Source organism: Phyllobates terribilis, unplaced genomic scaffold, assembly GCF_046119375.1.
Source record: "Phyllobates terribilis strain yellow unplaced genomic scaffold, ASM4611937v1 Scaffold_5__5_contigs__length_657084704, whole genome shotgun sequence".
In the NCBI taxonomy this organism is placed as follows: Eukaryota; Metazoa; Chordata; class Amphibia; order Anura; family Dendrobatidae; genus Phyllobates; species Phyllobates terribilis.
The window spans coordinates 454,595,636-454,620,739 of record NW_027362765.1 but is presented as its reverse complement, the minus strand read 5'-3'; the positions used below and the strand labels follow the sequence as shown (position 1 = coordinate 454,620,739).

The 25,104-nt window shown below is 43.1% G+C and overlaps 1 protein-coding gene across 4 annotated transcripts in view; it reads left to right on the top strand.

Annotated features, from left to right (window-relative positions):
* PLEKHA1 (pleckstrin homology domain containing A1) overlaps positions 1-25,104 on the top strand; it is a 47,908-nt gene that overhangs the window by 11,296 nt on the left and 11,508 nt on the right. For all 4 annotated transcript variants that reach the window (XM_073685355.1, XM_073685356.1, XM_073685357.1 and 1 more), the window contains exons 2-5: positions 11,795-11,955; positions 12,224-12,280; positions 12,403-12,448; positions 20,926-21,023. In XM_073685355.1, coding sequence (XP_073541456.1) covers positions 11,815-11,955; positions 12,224-12,280; positions 12,403-12,448; positions 20,926-21,023 — 342 coding nt within the window. In that variant the 5' untranslated portion in view covers positions 11,795-11,814. The remainder of the gene's footprint in view (positions 1-11,794; positions 11,956-12,223; positions 12,281-12,402; positions 12,449-20,925; positions 21,024-25,104) is intronic.

Sequence of the window (25,104 nt, the reverse complement as noted above, 5' to 3'; positions counted from 1 at the left end):
AAAGCCATCCACTGCGCCCACAGTTTCTCCAGCCGGTCTTAAGCCCTGGCCTCCAAGGGGTAATTCCATGTAACCGTGCTAGAGGAAAGACGGAGAATAGGGGGGGAACATTGTGCGTCCTGCCATTGTTTCCTTGTGGCAGAACAATGACCCTAATGTTTGCTGCATGTTCAGCTACGGAGAGAAATTCATTGAGGTCTTGTTCTTGTTTCTGTGGCCCCTCACATGTACCGCTCTAATGGAGGGCTGCCCACTTGGCCCACAATGTATTTATTGGCCCTTTATCCTAGAAGCAGACTGAGGCGTGATATGATTTGTTCTGTTTGTATAAAAATACATATCAATTAAGAGGAACTTACCGTAACCTTTTGAGAAGGGAAGAAAAGCAGTTTTACAAGATACAGAGCGTTTGTAAGGCATATTGAGGCCATTTTTTGTGTTATCGTGTATTTCCTGCATGTGACATCATATAACTTTATAACTTGCCATTGAAGTTCCCCGCATTCCTGATCCCTTGCATGTCGTGTGTATAATAATAATAAAAAAGGCGCAAAGACCCTAGTTAAACAATAGGTCATTGCCTGTCTGGTGATGACTTCCCTTAAAGGGAATCTGTCGCCAGAGTTTTGCTGCACCTTGATGTAGGGACAGAGAACCTGATTCTGGCGATGCTAGGTGCTGCAGTTTTGATTAAGTTTTCTCTACTGCAGATCTCCCAGTTCTCAAAATGCTGCGTTCTGTGTAACCCTGCCCACACCACCGATTGGCAGAATTACGTGTATACTGTGCATAGGCAGAAAGCAGCTAATCAGTGGTGGGGGCGTGGTTGCAGCAGGTCTACTAGTCTTCTAGTGATGATTTCCAGCTTCTAAAACTGTGATTGTTATCAAAACTACAACAAGCAGCCCAGAAAGTGACATATCACTGGAATCAGGGTTTCTGCCACTACTTTAGGCTGCTGTCAGGTTAGATATCAAAATCCTAGTGGAAGAGCCCTGTTAAAAGAGAAAAACACAGTATAAATCTGTTTTGGGGCCACTTCTGTCTACAGACACTGATAAATCAGTAATGTGAATGAGGCCTGTATGTGCTGGTTGTATACACTGGACCAGGTTATGCTAGGTTCACACTTATTCAGTGCTATATACCGAGCGTTACATTGGGCTTACCGATGGAGACGTTACATTGAATGGATCTGACGGAGTCACTGTGGACACAGAATGGCCTCTGTGGTTAACCACGTTTTTGTGCAAGTCGGAAAAAGAATACTATTGTGTCCCCCGTGGCTCTGTTGGCTTTGTTCACATTAATGTCTGTTGGGGTTCTGGTTGGAATACAGACTTTTGAGGCTTGCAATGGAAATGTGAATGATCTGGCATTGTACAGAGCACAGCGTGTTGTGAAGCTCCTGGCCTGTAGAGTTTTCCGTCTCTAGCCAAACCTAGGCTATAGATTATGGTTTTCTATCTTGCGATTGCTTCTTTCGGATGCTGGGGTGTGTTTAAAATCATGAGAAGGGGTTGACTGGGTTTGTTTCCTGTGTTTGCCAGATCAAAGCTTTGCCTGCAGGAAAGTAGCTGAGGTGGCCTAGCCCTTTCTTCTGCAGGTTATGAGATTATGGCAGCTCGGGCTGTCTGTAAACCTGTGTAACACCACAATATCAGAATAAATGCACAACTGTAAGGAGAGCAAGAAAGACCAACTGGGAGGCAGGTAAAAACTATGAGGGTCACTGCTGAAAGTCCTCATCTTCCCTGGAATAGGCCGAAGTCAAGTGCTGTACATGAACCAGAGAGAAGATTGCTGCTCTGTCTACGGGATTGTCTCAAGTTCTTGTATTATTACAAAGTATTTGCAGATGGGAAGGTGTATTTAATAATTGGCCCCGCCATGATGCACAGAGCGCCTGTACTTGGTTTGAACAGTCATTCTGTTCTTTAAAGGAAGTCTTAAAGGACTGTTCAAACACCAGGCACTTGGGATACTTTTGTTGTGTTTAAACAGTTCAGTTCACCTTCCCACCTACTTGTTCTCCATCCATCTCCACCATTCTCTTCCTTGATGGTTTTACAAGATGCAGAGGAAGGAAGCGATGGATGAAAAATAAAGTAGGTGGAACGATGCACTGAACTGCTCAGCCACGCCAAGCGTGCACCAAGGGCTTGTGCTTTGTTTGAACAGTCATTTGCTGCTAACAGTTTTAAAAAATAAATAAATAAATAAATAAATTGCCAAGTGTTGCACATAAAACAAGACAACGATATTCCTTACAAAGCCTTTGTTCATCCTACTGATATGAGGTATTCTGGAGCTGTAACATCATCAGATGTATTTCTGCTTTCGTAGATCTTGGCAGTAAGGATATAAATATATCTTATATTTCCTGGTCTTGGCGTCAGAATGTTTCCTGACCGACCTCCTTACACACACACTTGTGGGTTCCATGTTGTTATTCCGCCTCCGTTTCCTTACTTAAGACACTGTGTGTTGGCTTCGTCACACATCCCTTACGATAGAAGTGGTAGCGGTCCAAGAAGAGAGAATGTCTGTACTACAGGAAGTGGGAGTGTGAAGACTGGGAAAATGGCCGATTGTTCTCTTCTCATAGTACTGGCCTTACATTCATAGTGGTGTCCAGCAGGTGTTACGGCTTGTGGCTCGGGAAGTGAGGATATTATCCAGACTGATGTAAGCTGCGCTTTGTGGTTTTATGGGGAAAAAAAGCCTCTATTTATGTGATATAAATAATTTTCTCAAATTTTGCTCTTTATAAAGTTTCACTCAGATTTCCGTTCTTCAGTGGGACTTTGCTAACATTTTTTTTTTTTTTTTTAACTGTAAATGGTCTTTTTACACTTGAGAATTGACCCTTGTTTAAAAGGTTTTTCCCAAAACCATAAATGGGTAAAATTGCAAAGTGCTTGTTAAAACTGTGTAATTTTACTTATTACAGAGATTACCTCTGCTCTCAAGGAAACGTTACATATGGGGCTCCATCAGAGCGAGGATAATTTGTTATACAGCAAAAAAAACAAACAAAAAAAAACTTAGTTTGCAGTAGACTATATGCTATTCCATTCAACAGTGTACAAAACAAAAGTTGGTGTATACTTTCTCACGTTAGGAGCCTATTAAAAAACGCCTTACTGTATGACCGTACAATGGGGTACATCTCAGCCTTCGGTCAGAGGTATTCGCCCGTAACTGTTCCTCACTTATATGTCCGATTGGAGGGCCATAATTTGATGTGAACAGGGCCTTTAAATTTTAAGGGTCTTAATCCTGGGACCCTAACTTCTCTCGTAGCAGAGCGGATGGCTGTCAGGTACAGATCGTGAGAACGAAGATTGTGATTTCATAGTTTCCAAGATTGGTGGGCGTCTGAGCTCCGCTGATTTCAAGTTTACAATAATTTTTCTCCTAAAGGGCTTCTGTAGGAAAACAATGTTGTAATTTAAAAGTACAAGAAAATACCTGTAAATTAAATTACTTGAGTCTTTTCTGTCACTTGAGAGTAAAACTGGCCACACAGCTATCACAATGGTTGGCCAATTGTTCATTCAGCAGCAAGTTCTCTCCCCGGCCTCCCGGACATAAGGAGGCTCTGCCGACCATAACACCAACTGCCAGATCTTCTCTCCTCCGATATCATTTATCGGGAGGCCCCCATACATGTCAGATCTTTGGCCGACTTTAATCAACCATTGAGGACTCTCAAGTTTTAATATTTTTCTATCTATTGGCTAACATGGTACAAATGATATAATTTTCCTGTATTCTTCCCTCGTAGTCTGTGATACAGCATGTTGTCACATTTGCCGTTGGACATTGGAGTCCTATAGATTTCTAGCTGTGTGTATGAGGACTTGTTGCTTATCGGCGAATTAATGTCCTTGGATGACGGCCACAATTTGTAGTTCATTGAAACTGTCACTTAGCTTTCCGTGAACCCTAAATCCGGACACACATGAAATGGGCTTTAGCCAATGACTATCATGGGACTGCCCCTTCTATAACCATGCGAATAAAGGGGGCCATACACATTAAATTACTGTAGTGTTGGGTAAACCACCTAATTGTGTGGAACCATTTTTCCACAATTTATGTTGAAGTGAAGGTAGAAGCTTCTGAAACCATCTTGCAAGTTGTAATGGGGGCGTGAAGTGGCCACCAGGGTAGTCTTCTCACCATTTGCAGGTCTTCTTGTCAAGGTCTAATTGACTCTGAAAATATTTGAGCCAGTTGTGATGGGGCTTATGGCCAAGACACAGTTCTTCCTGTCAGGATTTCAGTCTGATAGGACTAGGGAACTAGTCAGTGCATAGTCATAGAAGGTTTCTTACTGCCCAATAACCGGAAAACATGGCCGTTTCCTTAGGCTGCCCATAGATTGTTTCACTTTTTGGGATAAATTTACCATCTTGCAACACTCGTGACATCCAGAACCCTTGACTTGCGAGTTATGTAAGGGGGAGAAAGAGATTGTAAATGGCAATTCTAGGCCGGCTGACCATTAGCCAGCTAAACACAATGAGCATCTTAAAGGGAAAAGCTTCCAGTTATCTGCACTTTGTTTTAATCCATCATTATTTCTTTGTTCGCAAAGGCTTTGGATTTGAGGCTTTCGGTGCAGATTCTGTACTGAAATCCTCACCAGATGTAACACGTTGCAACTGATGCATGTAAATCTGTCATCAGAAAAGAATCAGATATTTTATTTTTTTCCCCTCCAGCATAGGGGGGAAAAAGCAGTATGGTAAATGTTCACGATGATGCTCCACTGAAGGTGTGCTAGATTTATCATTTCATTGTCTTTTTTTTTTTTTTTTTTTTTTTTTTTTTTTTCGTGAGCTCTCATTTACACTATGCTCATATTGAAGAGTTTACAGCAGAAAATTCTTCTGCAAATCCTGATGTGTTAGGAAAATCTCTGCATGTAATACGTACGTTTCTGTTGCAGATTTTTTCCCAACTCATTAGAATGGGTAATTTCAACAGCAAAAAAAGAAGCTGAAAGAATTGACATGCTGCAGATTTAAATCTGCAAGAAAAAAAGTAAGCAATGTCTGCATAAGGCTGTGTGCCCACAATGCGTTTTTTTTTTTTTTATGCGTTTCCACAGCGGGAAAAAACGCTGCAGAAACGCTTAAAAAAACGCATGGTAGAAGGCCTGCCATGTCCCCCAATGATAATCCGCATGTGCTGTGCACATGCTGCAGATTATCATTGCAAAAAAAAAACGCAGCACTACCAATTATTTTGCAGAAGCGCTTCGTTTTCGCCGCGATTGACTTGCATTAGATCGCATGGATTACGCATCACTGCATATGTAGATGCGCATTCCGTCTGCATGGATTTATATAGGGTGACCAAGTTGTCAAGCACTTTCCAAGTGATGCTAAAATCGCTTGGAAAGCGCTTGTCAACCCGCATGCGGAAATGCATGTGAAGAACGCTTCACTTCTGCTTGTCCCTGGCAGGAAAAACGCATGTACAATCCGCATGTACAATCCGCATGTACAATCCGCATGTACAATCCGCATGTACAATCCGCATGTACAATCCGCATGTACAATCCGCATGTACAATCCGCATGCGTTTTTTCTGCCAGGGGAGATGCAGAAACGTTCAGGAAAAATCCAGAGCATTTCTGCATCGTGGGCACATAGCATAAGACTTTTGGAATCTCATTTACTTTGCTGGTACTAGGAAATTCTTCAGGTTTTGTGACAAAAACGCTGTGTGTGTACATACCCTTTTAGTGACTTTGATTTGTGAACTATTCATGAAAGGATTTGCACTTTTATTTTTAAGTTGCTTCTTGTTTGGCTAATTTTCTGACTTTTTATTTCTTTTTTTGAGGTGCATGTGCCTTCTCTAGACGTTTTAAACCAGGGATACACATCATGTGGACCAGGGGCCACATGCAGCCCCTAATGCCATTCTTTGTGACCCCTGCCATCTCTGACTTCCCTGTGCTCAGTAACTCATAAACTATGGGGATAGTTGAACTCGCTGTATGGCCGTCTTCACCCCTTTTATCTTTACTGCTGAAAAGTGAGCTGAGGAACTTCATGGTCTACAGCAGTGGAGGTTCCAGGTATGGAACCCCAATTTAGTAGATTATGACTGTACTGTTCATATATATCTCTTAGCAGAATTCCTTTTTTTTTTTTTGTGCAAAAACGGATAAAGTAAGAAATAAAGACCATTTTTTGCTTTGTGCACAGCTCATGAATCACTGTCATTTTGGAGATTCTTTTAAACGTCATGAATACCACAGGACTGGAAAAGTATTTATAAAAAAAAATATGCAAAAGCACTTTTAAGAGGCCCCATAATCACCAAGTCTAAAGTGCCCATATTTTGCTCTTATTTCATTCCTGCTGCTCCTCTGAATATTGTGTTTTTGCTTTCTAAATTTTCCATATGTTTTCAGAGATACAGGCTTTATTTTGTTGCCCAATATGGGGCCTGAATAATCAAAGGCGCAGCAGGAATAAAATAGCAAAAACTGTCCACTCTTGATCTGGTGGTAGGTCCTCTTTCGGTCGTCCCAAGCCAGGAATCCATGTCCACATACCCAATTCGGATGTAGGAACGTGAGTGTTCCTCACTCAGGCCTTTTCATTATGAACAAAAAAAGGAGTGCTGCTCTGGAAGGCACAATGCATTCACTTATTACATGGTCTAATTTATTTGGTATGTATGTACAGTGCCTACAAGTAGTATTCAACCCCCTGCGGATTTAGCTGGTTGACACATGCGGAATTAACTTGGCATTGTGACATTTGTACTGTAGATCAGCCTGGAAGTGGGAAATGCACTGCAGCAAATTTTTTTTTTTTTTTTTTTTTTTTTTTTTTTTTAAAACGTTAAAAGTTAATTCAGAGTGTCATTTATTATTCAACCCCTCAAACCACAAGAATTCTGTTTGGTCCCCCTAAAGTATTAAGAAGTAGTTCATGCACCAAGAATAATGAGCTTCACATGTGTGGATTAAAGATCTCTTTTGCCAGCCTTTTCTGACTATTTAAGACCCTCCCCAAACTTGTGAACAGCACTCAGACATGGTCAACATGGGAAAGACAAAGGAGCATTCCAAGGCCATCAGAGACAAGATCGTGGAGGGTCACAAGGCTGGCAAGGGGTACAAAACCCTTTCCAAGGAGTTGGGCCTACCGGTCTCCACTGTTGGGAGCATCATCCGTAAGTGGAAGGCTTATGGAACTACTGTTAGCCTTCCACGGCCTGGACAACCTTTGAAAGTGTCCTCCCGTGCCGAGGCCAGGCTTGTCCGAAGAGTCAAGGCTAACCCAAGGACAACAAGGAAGGAGCTCCGGGAAGATCTCATGGCAGTGGGGACATTGGTTTCAGTCAATACCATAAGTAACGTACTCCACCGCAATGGTCTCCGTTCCAGATGAGCCTGTAAGGTACCTTTACTTTCAAAGCGTCATGTCAAGGCTCGTCTACAGTTTGCTCATGATCACTTGGAGGACTCTGAGACAGACTGGTTCAAGGTTCTATGGTCTGATGAGACCAAGATCGAGATCTTTGGTGCCAACCACACACGTGACGTTTGGAGACTGGATGGCACTGCATACGACCCCAAGAATACCATCCCTACAGTCAAGCATGGTGGTGGCAGCATCATGCTGTGGGGCTGTTTCTCTGCCAAGGGGCCTGGCCATCTGGTCCGCATCCATGGGAAGATGGATAGCACGGCCTACCTGGAGATTTTGGCCAAGAACCTCCGCTCCTCCATCAAGGATCTTAAGATGGGTTTTAATTTCATCTTCCAACAAGACAACGACCCAAAGCACACAGCCAAGAAAACCAAGGCCTGGTTCAAGAGGGAAAAAGTCAAGGTGTTGGAGTGGCCTAGTCAGTCTCCTGACCTTAACCCAATTGAAAACTAGTGGAAGGAGCTCAAGAATAAAGTCCACATGAGACACCCAAAGAACCTAGATAACTTGGAGAAGATCTGCATGGAGGAGTGGGCCTAGATAACTCCACAGACCTGTGCCGGCCTGATCAGGTCTTATAAAAGACGATTATTAGCTGTAATTGCAAACAAGGGTTATTCCACAAAATATTAAACATAGGGGTTGAATAATAATTGACCCACACTTTTATGTTTAAAATTTAATAAAATTCAACTGAGCAACATAACTTTTTGGTTTGTAAGATTTATGCTTCTGTTCATAAAACCTACTCTCATTTGCAGTTTGAAGGCTCTAACTTATTTGCATCTTATCAAACCAGCTAAATCTGCAGGGGGTTGAATACTACTTGTAGGCACTGTATGTATGTATGTATATCAAAAGTTTGGACACACCTTCTCATTTAAAGATTTTTCTGTATTTTCATGACTATGAAAATTGTACATTCACACTGAAGGCATCAAAACTATGAATTAACACATGTGGAATTATATACATAACAAAAAAGTGTGAAACAACTGAAAATATGTCTTATATTCTAGGTTCATCAAAGTAGCCACCTTTTGCTTTGATGACTGCTTTGCACACTCTTGGCATTCTCTTGATGAGCTTCAAGAGGTAGTCACCGGAAATGGTCTTCCAACAATCTTGAAGGAGTTCCCAGAGATGCTTAGCACTTGTTGGCCCTTTTACGGTCCAGCTCACCCCAAACAATCTCGATTGGGTTCAGGTCTGGTGACTGTGGGGGCCAGGTCATCTGGCGTAGCACCCCATCACTCTCCTTCTTGGTCAAATAGCCCTTACACAGCCTGGAGGTGTGTGTGGGGTCATTGTCCTGTTGAAAAATAAATGATGGTCCAACTAAACGCAAACCGGATGGAATAGCATGCCGCTGCAAGATGCTGTGGTAGCCATGCTGGTTCAGTATGCCTTCAATTTTGAATAAATCCCCAACAGTGTCACCAGCAAAGCACCCCCACACCATCACACCTCCTCCTCCATGCTTCACGGTGGGAACCAGGCATGTAGAGTCCATCCGTTCACCTTTTCTGCGTCGCACAAAGACACGGTGGTTGCAACCAAAGATCTCAAATTTGGACTCATCAGACCAAAGCACAGATTTCCACTGGTCTAATGTCCATTCCTTGTGTTCTTTAGCCCAAACAAGTCTCTTCTGCTTGTTGCCTGTCCTTAGCAGTGGTTTCCTAGCAGCTATTTTACCATGAAGGCCTGCTGCACAAAGTCTCCTCTTAACAATTGTTGTAGAGATGTGTCTCATGCTAGAACTCTGTGTGGCATTGACCTGGTCTCTAATCTGAGCTGCTGTTAACCTGCGATTTCTGAGGCTGGTGACTCGGATAAACTTATCCTCAGAAGCAGAGGTGACTCTTGGTCTTCCTTTCCTGGGGCGGTCCTCATGTGAGCCAGTTTCTTTGTAGTGCTTGATGGTTTTTGCAACTGCACTTGGGGACACTTTCAAAGTTTTCCCAATTTTTCGGACGGACTGACTGACCTTCATTTCTTAAAGTAATGATGGCCACTCGTTTTTCTTTACTTAGCTGCTTTCTTCTTGCCATAATACAAATTCTAACAGTCTATTGAGTAGGACTATCAGCTGTGTATCCACCAGACTTCTGCACAACACAACTGATGGTCCCAACCCCATTTATAAGGCAAGAAATCCCACTTATTAAACCTGACAGGGCACACCTGTGAAGTGAAAACCATTTCCGGTGACTACCTCTTGAAGCTCATCAAGAGAATGGCAAGAGTGTGCAAAGCAGTCATCAAAGCAAAAGGTGGCTACTTTGAAGAACCTAGAATATAAGACATATTTTCAGTTGTTTCACACTTTTTTGTTATGTATATAATTCCACATGTGTTAATTCATAGTTTTGATGCCTTCAGTGTGAATGTACAATTTTCATAGTCATGAAAATACAGAAAAATCTTTAAATGAGAAGGCGTGTCCAAACTATTGGTCTGTACTAATATATACACACACATATACACTGTGTGTGTGTGTGTGTATGTGTATATATATATATATATATATATATATATATATATATATATATATATATATATATATATATATATATATATATATATATATATATATATATATATATATTAGTGAATTAGACCATGTAATAAGTGAATGCACTGTGCCTTCCAGAGCAGCGCTCCTTTTTTGTTCATAATGAATTATATATTATAATTGTATTTATTTTTTGTTTGTGTTTTTTGTCTCTAGCAACATTTATCATGGGATCCTTTTTATAGATATGTTGCAACATCTTACAGGAGTTAGCCACTGAGAAGTATGAAATGTAGTCGTTTCTTGCTATGACTGACCAATAATACCACAAGTAAAATATAAAACCACATACAAGTCATACAAAGCTATACATTAACAGGATGCTCTACATTTGAGAGGTTATGAAAGTTACAAGGGTATCCTCACAGGATGGAAAAAACGATAGCGGATTTCTGAGGTATTAAAGGGAATTTGTCACCAGGCTTTTTTTTTTTTGTTCTCCTCATTTTAGAGCAGCATAAAGTAAGGGTACAGACCCTGATTCCAGCATTCTGTCACTTACTGCTCTGCTTGCTATCACTTTGATAAAATCACAGTTTTCTCTGCTGGAGATCTCCCAGTTCTCTGAATGCTGAGCTCTATATAACCCACCCCACCACTGATTGGCAGCTCTGTGTGCACTGTGCATAGGCAGAAAGCTGCCAATTACTGGGGAAGGCAGGCAGGGATCTACAGAGCTCATGAATATGATTGACTGCCTGTCAGCAAGTTTACTAACCCTCGTGATACTAGCACTGTTTTATTAGCAGGAGAATATCAGCCCAATAAGTGACACATCACTGGATTCAAGGTTTCTGTCTCTACATTATGCTATCAGATAAAACCTGCTGACAGATTCCCTTTAACACTAGGAAGCATCCATTATATTATATGGATGACGACTAAAAAAAAACATGACCGTTTGGCCTCTGTGTGGCCGTCGGTGTATTACCTTTTTTGGGGGGTAATAGTATGGTAGACTATGCTGTCGCACCAAGTGGTATCAGGTAAACTTTACAGATGTGTCCACTACTTGCCTTTCTGTGAATTTCATCATTAAAGGTTTCCTCCACTAGTTTTTATATTGATGAGCTATCCTAAAGATAGGTCATCAATACCCGATCGGCGGGGGGGGGGGGGGTCAAACCCTTTTTTTCTGTGCCCCCGGCGGATGAATGCTAGCAGTTGCTGAACAGAACACAGCTTCGTCTTCCATGCAGTGGCCAAGGCCAGAAACTGCAGATCTGCCCCTACTTGAGTGGATCTGCCGGACCCCGCAGCGACCACTACACAGTTGACAGATTAGCTCCAGAATTGCTAAACTCCACCCTCCTCAGGCACTGGGAACAGCTGATTGGTGGAGGCTGTCTGACCGCCAGCGATTGGATATTGATGGTCTATCCATTGGAAAAGTCACATATAAGAGTGGAACAACAATTTAAGGACATCAGTTTCTCACAATACAAAGGTGATAACATCTACTGATACATATATTATAAAGAACCATCAAGGTGTCCTGAATATTTTCTTTCCTGGTCATCCAGCGCTGCTTATCTCTGCATTTCTGAAGCCAAGAGGAAATGTAAGAGAGGACCAGTCTGTCTAGCTTGAACATATATTGGGCCCATGTGAGTGACAGATACCACTTTATGGCATTCTTCACAAGCCTCTATCCTGGGGTAAATGTTTCATGGCGGGCAGACGATTTCGGGGCCTTTAAAAAAATTTCCATAATGTGTTGACCACTGCCGTCCCTCATGTCTCACAGGGTAATGTTCCAGTCCAGACATGCCTTACGTGGATCGTCAGAATCGCATTTGTGGCTTCCTGGACGTCGAGGAACATGAAAACAGCGGCAAGTTTCTTCGGAGATATTTCATCTTGGACACCAGCCAGAATAGTCTGCTATGGTACATGGACAACCCACAGGTGAGCCGTGGACTCGCAGTGATGTATTACTCACGGACCTCTACACAGGGCGGCTATCTGACTGTTGTAGCTTGGTGGCTTGCCTTTGGTTATAATATGGTGAGTTTGTAGCCGGGGGGCTCATGGACCTGCTCCTTACTCAGTATGGCAGTATTTTTCAGCATTCAGAATATATGTTAAGGTTGTAGTTTTCTGTAAATGATTTCCTGTTTTCTAAAACTTTTTAAATAGTTTTATTTCTGTGTAACATATTCCTTTATTTTTACAGAACCTCCCCGCAGGTTCTCCTTCTGTGGGATGCCTGAAGCTCACCTACATTTCAAAGGCAAGTATTTCTATATATAATATGCATATTTTTTTTTTTCAAAAGTAAAATAAATAAAAGCGTCAGTCCCTTTTTTTTTTTTTTATTTCATAGTAGTCTTACCCAATCATCTTTATACTTAGGTGAGCGATGCCACCAAACTTCGACCAAAGGCTGAGTACTGCTTTGGTAAGTTTTCAGTCTTCATTCACTTTTAGGTTATGTGCACAGAATCAGGATTTGCTTGCTGAAATTTCTGCAGCGGTTCTGCACCTCTTGGCAGCAAAAATGCTGCAGAAAATCTACAGCATTTTTGATACGTTTTCATGCTTTTTTGCCTGCGGATTTACCATGCGTTTTTTCCAATGCATTGTATAGGAAAAATGCAGGCAAAAGCGCACAAAGGACGGACATGCTGCTTCTTTTAAAGCACACAAAATTCTGTAAGGCTGCGTGCCCACTATGCGTTTTTCAAGCGTTTTTGCTGTGGAATTTCCGCAGCAAAAACGCTTGGTAATACGTGCCCCATGGTCCACAATGATGATCAGCATGTGCTGTGGAAATTTCCGCTGCAGATTATCATTGCAGAAAAATACGCAGCATGTCCATTAATTTTGCGGACACACAGCGTAATTGCCGCCATTGACTTGCATTGAAACGCATAATATCCGCGTGATCACATGTGCACATGCAGATATTATGCGATTCTATGTGCGGATGGTACCTGGGTCTGGAGAAGAGGAGACTGTCCTCCAGACTCGGGTACCATAGAACCTGTTAAAAAAAATTTTAAATAAAAGATTATACTTGCCTTCCGATGGCCCCTGGTGTTTTCTCCGCTCCGTCCGGTCTGTTGTATGGCTCGCGATGGTCTAAAGGTCTACTCGCTCGCGGTAGACTAAAGGACCTGCGATGACGTCATTTAGTCATGTGACAGGTCACGCCACCGCTGACGTCGCAGCGTGGGCACTTAGCCTAAGGAAAAATCCTGATAATGTGCACAGATCTTTGCAAATCTCATAGGAAATTCTGGGATAAGGTTTGCATGCATTTTTGGGGTCAATTCCGTTCGGATTTACTGCAGCAAAAACGCATAAAAAATGCACCATGTGCACATAGCCTTACTCCTATCATATGAGAGAGGTTTTATTTTTGCATGGATTCAATAAATACTAGGCTGTTTAAAGGGGTTGTCTAGCTCTGAAAAAAAAATATTTTGATGTGTTTTTAAATAGATTTACAATTATATACTTCAATTGGCAAACGTGCCCCGATCTGTCCGCATCAGTCCTGGCTGCTCTACTTTTTCTGTAGGGACTGGTTGACAAGCTAATTTCAATTACTAAGCTAGCCCTCTTCTGGTCGGGCCTGGCTTATATATTGCAATATGGCAGTCAACCCATTTAGGCCTTTTTAAGCTAGGCAGCCCCTTTTAGGCTGCATTCACACATCTGTGTGACAGACCAGTTGTGGATTTCCCAGCCCGAACTCTACAGCCTCATAGCCTCAAATATGCCTATCGAGTTTGAGTCAGAAAACCTGCGACCAGTCCATCCATCACGGTCCATACTTGGATCGCAAACACCCTTGAGTGACCCTGACCTTATTGTCATCTGTGACTGCAAGAGCCATGATGATAGAGCACTCTTCCTCCTATGTACACCTAAATAGTTCCCAGGTCTTCTTTTCAAAATGTCACTAATTTTGGATACTGTTCATTAATTCAATAGACCAAGCACCGAATTTCTTCAAGAGTATATCCACTGCTGAACCCTCTTAATCTGTTTAGATGGCACATATGCACTGTAGGGGTTCACTCCCTTGGGTGGACGCTTGGAACACGGAGCCACAGCATTCTTCTTTATCACACATGGAATAGTATTTATTTCCACTGGTTGCACAGCACCAAAACAAAACCATAAACCTAAAATCTCTAGCATTGTTCAGGCACTAATTAAACAAGAAAGACCCTGGCTACTCAGATATGGCTGGACTAGTCTCAGTTCATCCACACAACTGCTATTGTCCATAGCAACCACTGATACTTGTAGTTTGGTGCCCTCGGCCTGTGCAGACTCTTTTCAGAGAGATTCTGGCTTGTCTCTCTCCAGCGCCAACACAACCCACTGCTCAGATTTTCCCAGCTGACAACAGTAAACACATGGCCAGGTTCTAGTCATAGCTATCCAGGTGCAGCTAATCAGGACCTGTAGTGCTAGGATTTGACCCTATGCAACATGGCTTTGCTACAGCACTAACACCTGTATGCATCAGATACCATGCACCAAAAATAACAGCCATAGGTCAGGTCTATCAGTTACCTTTTCAGGTGCACAATTAAAACTTAGACAGAGCACCTGATGAAGGTATCAATCGATCATGGGTATTTTCCATTTTTTTTAGGGCAAGATTGAGGTTACAAATTTAGCATTACATAAACCAAAACTGTCTATACGAGTTATACTCTGCATGAATACCCAGAAAAACCTCCTGTCCTGGTCCTTATTCAACAGATTTTTGGCTGGAGTGAAGCCCTTCCTACCCATTTACTAGCAGGTGACAGTGTAACATTGAAGTCCTGCTGGCATCAGTGTGAGCTATCCAGGCTGAGAACAGCTGAGCAGGACAGCTCTTGGAGAGCATGACCAGGCTGATAAATGATGCTGCTAGCCCGGCCGGACGCATAGCAATCCGTTTCGGTGCATTTGTGCATGCACGGCCGCTGGCGCAGGACGGCATGGGTAGCCGTAAAGGGTGAAACAGAAACAGTATGTGATAGAAGAGGAATAAGACCTTAGAAATGCTACAAAAATAAGTGTAATTACATATATTGAGAACCTCTTTGAAAGCCCCGTGTTTTTGTAGAAAATACTTGCAGCATTGACACTATAGAAGTAGATGTTATTTGTGCTGCTATGTTATAGTGCATCTGATTCAGCTTATTCTGCATCGGTTTTCTGGCTGAGGGCCTATGGTTGGAAAATCTGAGCTCGCTGTTACCTATTTTTGGAGTTACTGTGTCCTTTAGAAGAAGTCACTCAGCAGAAAGCTTTCTTTTCTTTGCTGCTCTGTGTGCATTGATCAGGCTGTGTATGAGCGGCGTCCTGGCTGCCGTGCTGTGTAGATGGCAGGCTGTATCCAGCAGACCCCCCTGAGATGGGCTATTTTGGGTTCTGCCTTCCTGTATAGATGCGCCTCATTCTCCGCTCTTCCTGAGTGGCTTCCTTGCTATCTAGCTCCTTTTTTCTTTACTGCTGAAACGTTACAATCCATTACTGAAGTAGCCACAGGGTCAAGTGCACTTCATAGTAAATGTGTGAACCAGGCATCATCCGATTTTTCTGTGTCCTACAGACATAAACTATATATAGTGGTGCAGACGGGTAACATTAGTGGCTCCACTTCCAATACTCCTCTCCTACCACGATGCAAATAATCGCCAGTGTCATGCCCTGAATCAAATGCATGTAGGTAAACGGGCACTTCCAAGCTGATCCGTTAGCTTAAAAAGAACTTGTCATCAGGGTATTACACCCCAAACTAATGGCATGCATATAAAAGCGCATTAATGCTGAGTAAATCCTTTCCTCTGTTGTAAAAATCAGTTTAGCAAGGAGCACTCCTTCTAAATCCGGCAAGCTTCACTTTTCCTGCACTCCTCCGATGCTGGAAAGGCAAAGCTGACTCTGATAGTCTGCACAGTTCAGACTAGTGGCACAACCATGCTGCTGGCCTGAATTATCAATCATCAGCACGGTAAGCTCCTTAAGATTGAACAACCCCAGCGCGCTTAGGGTAAGTGCCCACGATGCAGAAATGCTCCGGATTTTTCCTGAGCGTTTCTGCATCTCCCTGGCAGAAAAAACTCATGGGAATTTTACATGCGTTTTTCCTGCCAGGGACAATTGGAAGTGAAGCGTTTTGATCATGCGATTTCGCATGCGGGTTGACAAGCGCTTTCCAAGCGATTTTTAGCATCACTTGGAAAGTACTTGACAACTTGGTCATATTATATAAATCCATGCAACCAGCATGGATTTATATAGTGTGACCAAGTTAGTTAAAAAAAGAATAAAAATGGTAAAACCGCTTGACCCGTCACAGGACTAAATGACGTCAAGGCCGGTCCTTTTAGACCATCGCGAGCTGCCGGGGAGCCAGGACGCATCGCTATGGAGACCGGGGGCTATCAGAAGATGAGTATAATGTATATTTTTTTTATTTTAATTCTTTGTTTTTACAGGTACTATGGTACCCGGGTCTTATGGAGAGTCTCCTCTTCTCCAGACCCGGGTACCATCCGCACATTGAATCGCTTAATATCCGCATGTGGACGTGTAGTCATGCAGATATTAATGCAAGTCAGTGGCGGCGAAAAACGCAAAATAACTGGTAGTGCTGCGGATTTTTCCGCAATGATAATCCGCAGCAGAAATTTCCACAGCATGTGCACAGATTATCATTGGGGACCATTGCAGACTTTCTACCAAGCTTTTTTTTAAGCGGTTCTGCAGCGGAATTGCCCCTGCGGAAACGCTTAAACGCATAGTGGGCACACAGCCTTAGACTGGTCAAACACTTCAGCGCACCTTCCCACCTACTTGTTCTCCCTCTATCTCCCTCAAGGAAGAGGACAGAGATTGATGGAAAGCATGAAGGTGGGAAGGTGCAGTCCACGCCACGGGAGCAGCGAGCACCTTTGCTTGGTTTGAACAGTCATTTTGTGCTGACAGTCCCTTTTTTTTTTTTTTTAATTTGCTGTGCTATATAAGGTCTAAAGGTCGCTACTCATAGTCAAAACTACTTAATTTTGGCCAATAGAAGCAGAAAGAATACAGCATACTCATGGAGGCTGTGTCCGCACAGAATGACTGTTCAAACCAATCACATGCATTCGGTGCATCATGATGGGGCCAAGCATTTAAATACACCTTCCCACCTGTTTTCACTCAATCCCCCTCCCCTCTTTTGATTATAAAAATGAATAAAAAACTTTTTTTTTTTTTAAAGATTTTCACAAAGGTAAAAATAAAACAGCAAAACCAAAAACAACCTGACAAACATTGGAGAAACACAGTTCTCCACCCCCCAACCTTAAGAAGCATTAAACATTAGTTATTTATACATCCTGGCTCTGCGAAACCAGCATAATTAGATGAACGAATATTTGAACATAGTAACAATAGTCAATCCAATTACATATAATTTGTGGAAGTATTAAAAACATTATTAATTTTCAAAGAAGTTTAAGTTGAGACATCATATAAATGTAACTCAAAGCAAGCTGACGTGAAATCTCCTCCGTTCCCTATATGTGAAACCAGAGCCATCACTCCATAGACCCCATATCTTGTCAAATTTAGAGATGGCATCTCTTTTTCGGTATATGCCTTTTTCCAAATTTACTGGCCAGTTAACTTTATCAATAAATTCTGATATCATAGGCTCCGATCTGCTATCCATTTTTGGCCCCTCTTTCTTCTTTAACTGCTCTGCCAGAGAAGGGTGGCGATGGAGGGAAAACAAGCAGGTGGAAAGGTGTATTTAAATAATTGGCCCCGCTACGATGCACCGATTGCATGTTCTTGGTTTGAACAGTCATTTTGTGCGGAGTCCCTTTAAATGTGGTGTTTTCATGACCAACTCCTTTTAAACGTAGCTTAATCCGAAGATTGATGTGCCATTTAATGTCTGATCTCTGGGACCCCCTAACAGTTTGAACAATAAAGGAGCTGTCACCCTTTAATTTACTTTATTAAAAATTAGTTTTGTGTCCACAGCTCCTATACAGGCCTATATGTCTCCATGGTAACCTATTACAAATATCTTTTGTATTTTGACCTTACTATCCATAGTCCTCTTAATCCTTACATATGTGTATTGTATTGGCATCAGAATAAAAGACCCCATAAGAGTTCATGTGATCGTCATCTGTGATCTAAGATCTCTTTCTACCACAGTCCGGTGCTTGCAGATCACTGCCCAGATGAAGATTTGGAGACCTTTTTTACCACAATGAATGGGAAAGTGAGCTCTCCGGAGAGATGCTTTATTTACTGAACATTGTGGGCCCCTAATACTTGAGACACAATTCTCATCACTTCAAAAATGAAGAGTTTGTGCATGAAAACTTCCATTGGCTTTTATATCTTTTATCGCCTCTATTTGAAATTGGCATTAAAATATGTGCAGGAAACTGTGCTTTACATTTGTGAACCTCCTCGCACAGAGGAAGGCAGAGGAGGACACGGGAGGCTTTATATTTAGCAATGCCTCTCATTTCTGAGCACTCTGAAGTCTGACTCATGCACATTTTCCTGCTTTGCTCTAATTGTTGGTTGATTTAGTCAGAAACCGATTTCCTCCCACGTTTGGTCAGTTCAGTTCTGGTCTACTGTCTCCTCTTTCCTTAGAGGACCTGTTACCCGGTGAAAAGTCACCAGTTTCTGTTTTATTCCGGTATTCCATTCTTTTCCCTTTTACATCCCCCCCATACACTTCCAGAGAGAAGGCCTTTTTATTTTGTGCTAATTTTTATGGTCAAGGGGGTGTGGGCCCATATTAAAAAAATAAAAAATAAAATAAGCTAGTCCTAGATAGCCCCTTTAAAGAGTAACTAAACTTTTATTTGTCCACCATAGAAAGTTATGAAACTTTGCAAATCACTTTTATTAGATTTGTCTTCATTCTTGTAAACCTAATGCCCTTAAATGGCTTTCAAACTCCTGTTTTCCCTCACTTTATGCCTTCAGCTGCATTGATACCAGAACATACTAATTAGGGAGTACAGATGATGGCAGTGTCAGGGTGAGCACCCTGTGTCTCCCTAACCCTGGGGATAAGCTGCTGCCGGAGATTATTTTGATGAGCAGAATACTTTACAGTGAGCGGGTCAGATCGTCGATCATTTGTTGTCCAGCGGCATAGATATCAAAACCTTCTCATTTTGAAGGAGGGGAAAAGCAGGGATTTGGGAGCCACTTACATATTTTTTACAGGAAGGAAGACAAATCCCCTAATAAAGTGATCTGCAAAGTTTCATAACAATCTATGTGAGACAAAATTCTTAAAAAAAAAAAGTTACTCTAAGTGAATGTGGCTGGAATGCCTTACCACATGTAACCTATGAACAGGACTGTTTCAGAAAGAATATCACAATGGTTGTTTAGTCATGGACAACTCCTAAGTATTTCTGATTTTGTTTCTCGTGAAGACTGGGTTGGTGGTTCAACATCCATTAAAGCAGTACTCCCGTGGAGTATAGTGTGAGTGTATTAATATACTCGCCTGCCGCTGCTCTCCACGGTGCCGAGCGCCTGCCTTCTTCTCTTCTCAGTGACGTCTCCGCTCTGCAGACTCTCCAGGTCATACTGTGTTCTGTGTAACCCAGAAGTGGCTTTCACAATGTAATCTATGGAGCGTTAGAACAAGACTCCATATGCTGTCATTGTAAAGGAGACGTCTGTCTCACACACAGAGTGAGCAAGAGAGTCTGAAGAGCGGTGACGTCACTGAGAAGAGGAGAAGACCGGCGCTGGATACCGGAGAATACTGCAGTAGGTGAATATATTAATACGCTGACACTAAATTACATGCGCATGTACACAGATTTAGTAAAAAGCTTCATCGGAGTGCTTCTTTGAAGATGTGTCAGGTGCACGGACGTGTACAGTAAGGTTTACAAAACCAAACAACCGTTTTGCATCACCTTTTCTTGGTGTAGACTATTGTGCTGTCCTTCTGTTATTCCTCCTGGAAATCTATATGTAAATCAATATTTGGATGTTACCGTTCCCCTTGTACATAGAACATTTCACATTTTGAATGTCTAAAAAAAAAAAAAAAGAAGAAAACTTCAGTCGCCTGCAGGACGGACCGGAGGCTGTATAAATGGACAAACACCCTTTGGCCGTTGTCATCCTAGTGCCGTTCTATGGACCTGATTGCCCTGCGGTATTTGCATGTGGTCTCTGGTTTTAACGTCCAATTTATGACTACATGTCTTCATTAGTTTATATGTGGCATCATGGCATCTCAATGTTATGTCTGCTAGTAACGGACCCATCCCTCGAGGACAGATCCCAACATGTCCCCTGAATTCCTCACGCCCCCCCCTTCCTTCATTCCTTACATTTCTTCCTGTTAAATATTACATTTGTCACTAGGACGACTGTGTACTGTGGACGTCGTCTATATGTAGACTTTCTGCATTATGTTTTCCATCTTTTACAATGTTTGTGTAGTGTAAGACATTGACGTCGTCTATTATTTTCTTGTATGACCAGGAAGGGTTAGTGCCCTTGGATTGAGATCCTAATGAGATCTCGCCTGGCCTCTGATCTATGTTTTGGGTGAATCTTGGCCCGGTCTGTGTGCTCCAGCCCCGTGTAGACTTGACGGATGCATCTTCTGCGTTTTGCGGTGATGTCAGTGTGCACACGTGTAATGCGGAGCCTCGAAGTATTAGTAATGGAACTGTCCGTTCTGCCTGTTACCTGCAGTCATCACCGTCCTGCTTAGTGACGGTCCACCTTCCAGCTATTCCCAATGCTATATAAGTGACTTGCAGTATGAGTACTTTTCACATATACAGTATTTTATTTCTACTCTGCACCTATAACTATGACCAATCTTATCTCTGTTACTTGTTTTCTGCTTTCTTGCAGTCATAAATGCCGGCATGAGAAAATACTTCCTCCAAGCCAACGATCAGCAAGACCTAGTAGAGTGGGTGAATGTCCTCAACAAGGCCACCAAAATTACCGTGAGCGTCCGTTATAGTTATAGTGATGTATTCTCGTTATCTCCTGATGCAAATCTGTCACCAGGACACGCTGCGCTATTTCAAGGGTTTGTGCCAAGTATAAGTTATTCCTTCTCTAAGGGATATGATATAACTTATTGATCACTGATTCCCCTTGCAACATATCATGGAACTGAGAGTCTGACTACTGGGACCCCCACTGGTACTGAGAACAGGGCTTTGCGGGATCCATCGGAAGCATGCACACCTCCGCTCCATTCATTGTCTGAGCCTGCCGGAGGTAGCTGACAGCAGTCCTCGGGTATCTCAGACAGTCCTATAGAGGAGCTTAACTTTTCCGCCATTTAGATGGGCTCTGTGGAGCCTTGTACTCGGGTGGGTAATGTCCCATCTGTTGGACCCCCATCAATCAATAGGTTATCCCATATCCTATCAATAAGGCGTAACTCGTATACTTGGTACACAACCCCTTTTAAGGACAGTCTGTTATAGTTAGAAGTCCGCTGGACCCTTACATCGATGATGACGTGAGATTCAGCGGACTACTAAATGGGCTACTTTATTCATGGTATTGAATTTTTGCCTCCTGCCACCATTCATTGACAGCTGCTGTATAATGTGGATTCACTGTGGCAGTCAATGACAATGGGGCATCAAGAAGCAGGTTAAAGGGGTGCGCTCTCCTCATTATTGTGGCACATTTGTGTGTAGTGATGTTAGGATCGCTAGGGAAGTCCAGCCTCAAGGACGCCCACAAAAACTAAGAATGAAGAGGCTGCGGTGCTGCCCTAGGTTGTGTCCTCGCACAATCACGTTCCCAGCCACCTCCACTGCTGGACTAGTGAATTGGCTAGTGACAAGCAACTCTACTGATTTGGGAAAACTTTGCATGCCCATTCTTGGGATCAGTAGAAGATCCAGAGGGTGGACCCTACCCACCAGAAAGTGCTGGTAAATCCTACCAATGTGGCTCCTCCTTAGAAGATGAGAATAACCTTTTAATGATACGGCGCAAAAACATTCAGTAATTCATGGTGGCTCAGTGGTTAGCACTGCAGCCTTGCAGCGCTGGGTCCTGGGTTCAAATCCCACCAAGGGCAACATCTGCAAGGAGTTTGTATGTTCTCCTTGTGTTTGCTTGGGTTTTCTCCGGTTTCTTCCCACACTCCAAAGACAGGGAACGTAGATTGGGAATGTAGATTGTGAGCCCCAATGGGGACAGTGGTGACAATACCTGTAAAGGGCTGGGCGATTAATGGCGCTATATAAATGAGTAAAATAAATTGAAGTTTGTTGATCAGCATATAAAGTATTGTGTACAACGTATTGTTCACATGGATATAGCATTTAAAAAAGGGTTTTAACTAGTGATGAGCGAGCATGCTCGCCACTGCTCTGTACTCGCCCAAGCATCTCAGTACTCGAGATGCTCGGAACTCGCCGAGTACTTTTCAAGATGCTCGGGCCGGAGCTCGGGTCCCCGTCCTGCATGTTTGGCGCTATTTAGAGCACCAATCATGCAGGGATTGTCTGCCACTTACTGTAATGCCGCCGCCATGGTGGTTGTGGCATTACAGTGATTGCCCAAATCCATGGGAGCAGTGCTCACAGTGAAACTAAAAAAGCCGGCAATTCATCAGCGGCATACACAGGTACCTGACAAATTAGAACAGAAAGAATAGAGCATCACACATAGATTAGATAGAAACGCGTCAGTCACATATATAATAAGTACAGTGACAGTGTTGGTTACTGTTCTTGTCATTTAGTGTTAAAATAAAGGATTTATTAAAAAAAAAAATTGGCGTGGGGTTCCCCGTAATTTTAGTCTCTAGCGGAGATTAAGCTGACGGCTGGGACAGATGTTTGAAGCCTGGGAAGGGGGTAATACCCACGGAGCTTCCCAGGCTACTAATATCAGCCCCATCTGAATACCTAGCCTTTACTAGCTATTAAAATGGGGACCCAAAAAAAAAAAAATGAACCCCTCCCCCTTATTTTAATAGCTAGTAAAGGCTAGGCAGACAGCTGGGGGCTGATATTAATAGCCCAGCAAGGGTGCCATGAATATTGGCCCCCTCCCAGTCTAGAAACACCAGCCGTCAGCCGCCCCAGAAATGGTGCATCCATAGAATGTGCCAATTCTGGCACTTAGCCTCGCTCTTCCCACTGCCCTGTAGCGGTGGCAGTGGGGTAATAGGGTTGGGGTTGATGTCAGCATTCCTTTAATGACACATTCCTTTAATGTTCTAAATTAAACTCTACTTACCGTATCGCCCATTCTAGCTGAAGTCAACGATCTCCTGCAATAATAATAAAGCAATCTCATCCTTACCTTTCCATGGTTCCCAGGACAGCTTTAGCTCTGCTACATTCACACGACAGGCTGGATCGCAGCAGAACGCTGCCATCCAGCTTGCCATGCCGCAGACACTGAGAAGCTCCTCTGTGTCTGGCTGTGACGGCATCCAGATGAGCTGAGTTCATGTCCAATGAACTCGGCTCACCTCATACACGTCACTAACAGCGTGGGAGAGTTCTCCTGCGCTCACTGCTTGAGCAGGAGAATTCTACCACGCTGGGATGGCATTGAGATGACAGGCTGGATCGCAGCAGAGCGCTGCCATCCAGCTTGTCATCCTTCAGAGACACTGCAGAGCGCAGGCATGCTTGCGCTCTGCAGTGTCTCTGAAGGATGACAAGCTGGATGGTAGCGCTCTGCTGCGATCCAGCGCTTCAGAGACCCTGCAGAGCGCAGGCATGCTTGCGCTCCGCAGTGTCTCTGAAGGATGGCAGCGTTCTGCTACCATTCAGCCGGTCATCTCAATGCCATCCCAGCATGGGAGAATTCTGCTCAAGCGGTGACGTCATTTGCCGGCACCGCATGCGCAGGAGAATTCTCCCACGCTGTCATTGACGTGCATGAGGTGAGCTGAGTTCATTGGACATGAACTCTGCTCATCTGGATGCCGTCACAGCCAGACATTGAGGAGCTTCTCAGTGTCTGTGGCATGGCAAGCTGGATGGCAGCGTTCTGCTGCGATCCAGCCTGTCATGTCAATGTAGCAGAGCTGAAGCTGTCCTGGGAACCATGGAAAGGTAACGATGAGGTTGGTTTATTATTGCAGGAGATCGTTGGCTTCAGCTGGAATGGGCGATACGGTAAGTAGAGTTTAATTTAGAACATTAAAGGAATGTGTCTTTATTTCAATTAAAGGACTTTATTCTGGGTGTTTGTGTTTTTTTTAACTTTGACTATGGGGTTAGTAATAGGGATGTCTTATAGACTCCTCTCCATTACTAACCTGGGCTTGATGTCAGCTGACATCAACCCCAACCCTATTACCCCACTGCCACCGCTACAGGGCAGTGGGAAGAGCGAGGCTAAGTGCCAGAATTGGCGCATCCTATGGATGCGCCATTTCTGGGACTGCTGGCGGCTATTGTTTCTAGCCTGGGAGGGGGCCAATATTCATGGCACCCTCCCTGGGCTATTAATATCAGCCCCCAGCTGTCTGCCTAGCCTTTGCTAGCTATTTAAAATAGGGGGGACCCCACGTTACTTTTTTTTTGGGTCCCCCATTTTAATAGCTAGTAAAGGCTAGGTATTCAGCTGGGGGCTGATATTAGTAGCCTGGGAAGCTCCGTGGGTATTACCCCCTTCCCAGGCTTCAAACATCTGTCCCAGCTGTCTGCTTAACCTCCGCTAGAGACTAAAAATACGGGGAACCCCACGCCAATTTTTTTTTTTTTTAATCCTTTATTTTAACACTAAATGACAAGAACAGTAACCAACACTATCACTGTACTTGGATAGAAACATGTCAGTCACATATATAATATCTATCTAATCTATGTGTGATGCTCTATTCTTTCTGTTCTAAATTGTCGGGTACCGGTGTATGCCGCTGCTGAATTGCCGGCTTTTTTAAAGAGACGGGTGCATGAAAATCAGAGGGCACTAGTGTGTTCCAAGTGCCCTGCTATGTTTTTCATGCACCCTCTTATATACCCTGCCTGTCTGCCTATATATTCTTCCTGCCTGACGTTTAATTGAGCACTGTTCCCATCGTTTTGGGCA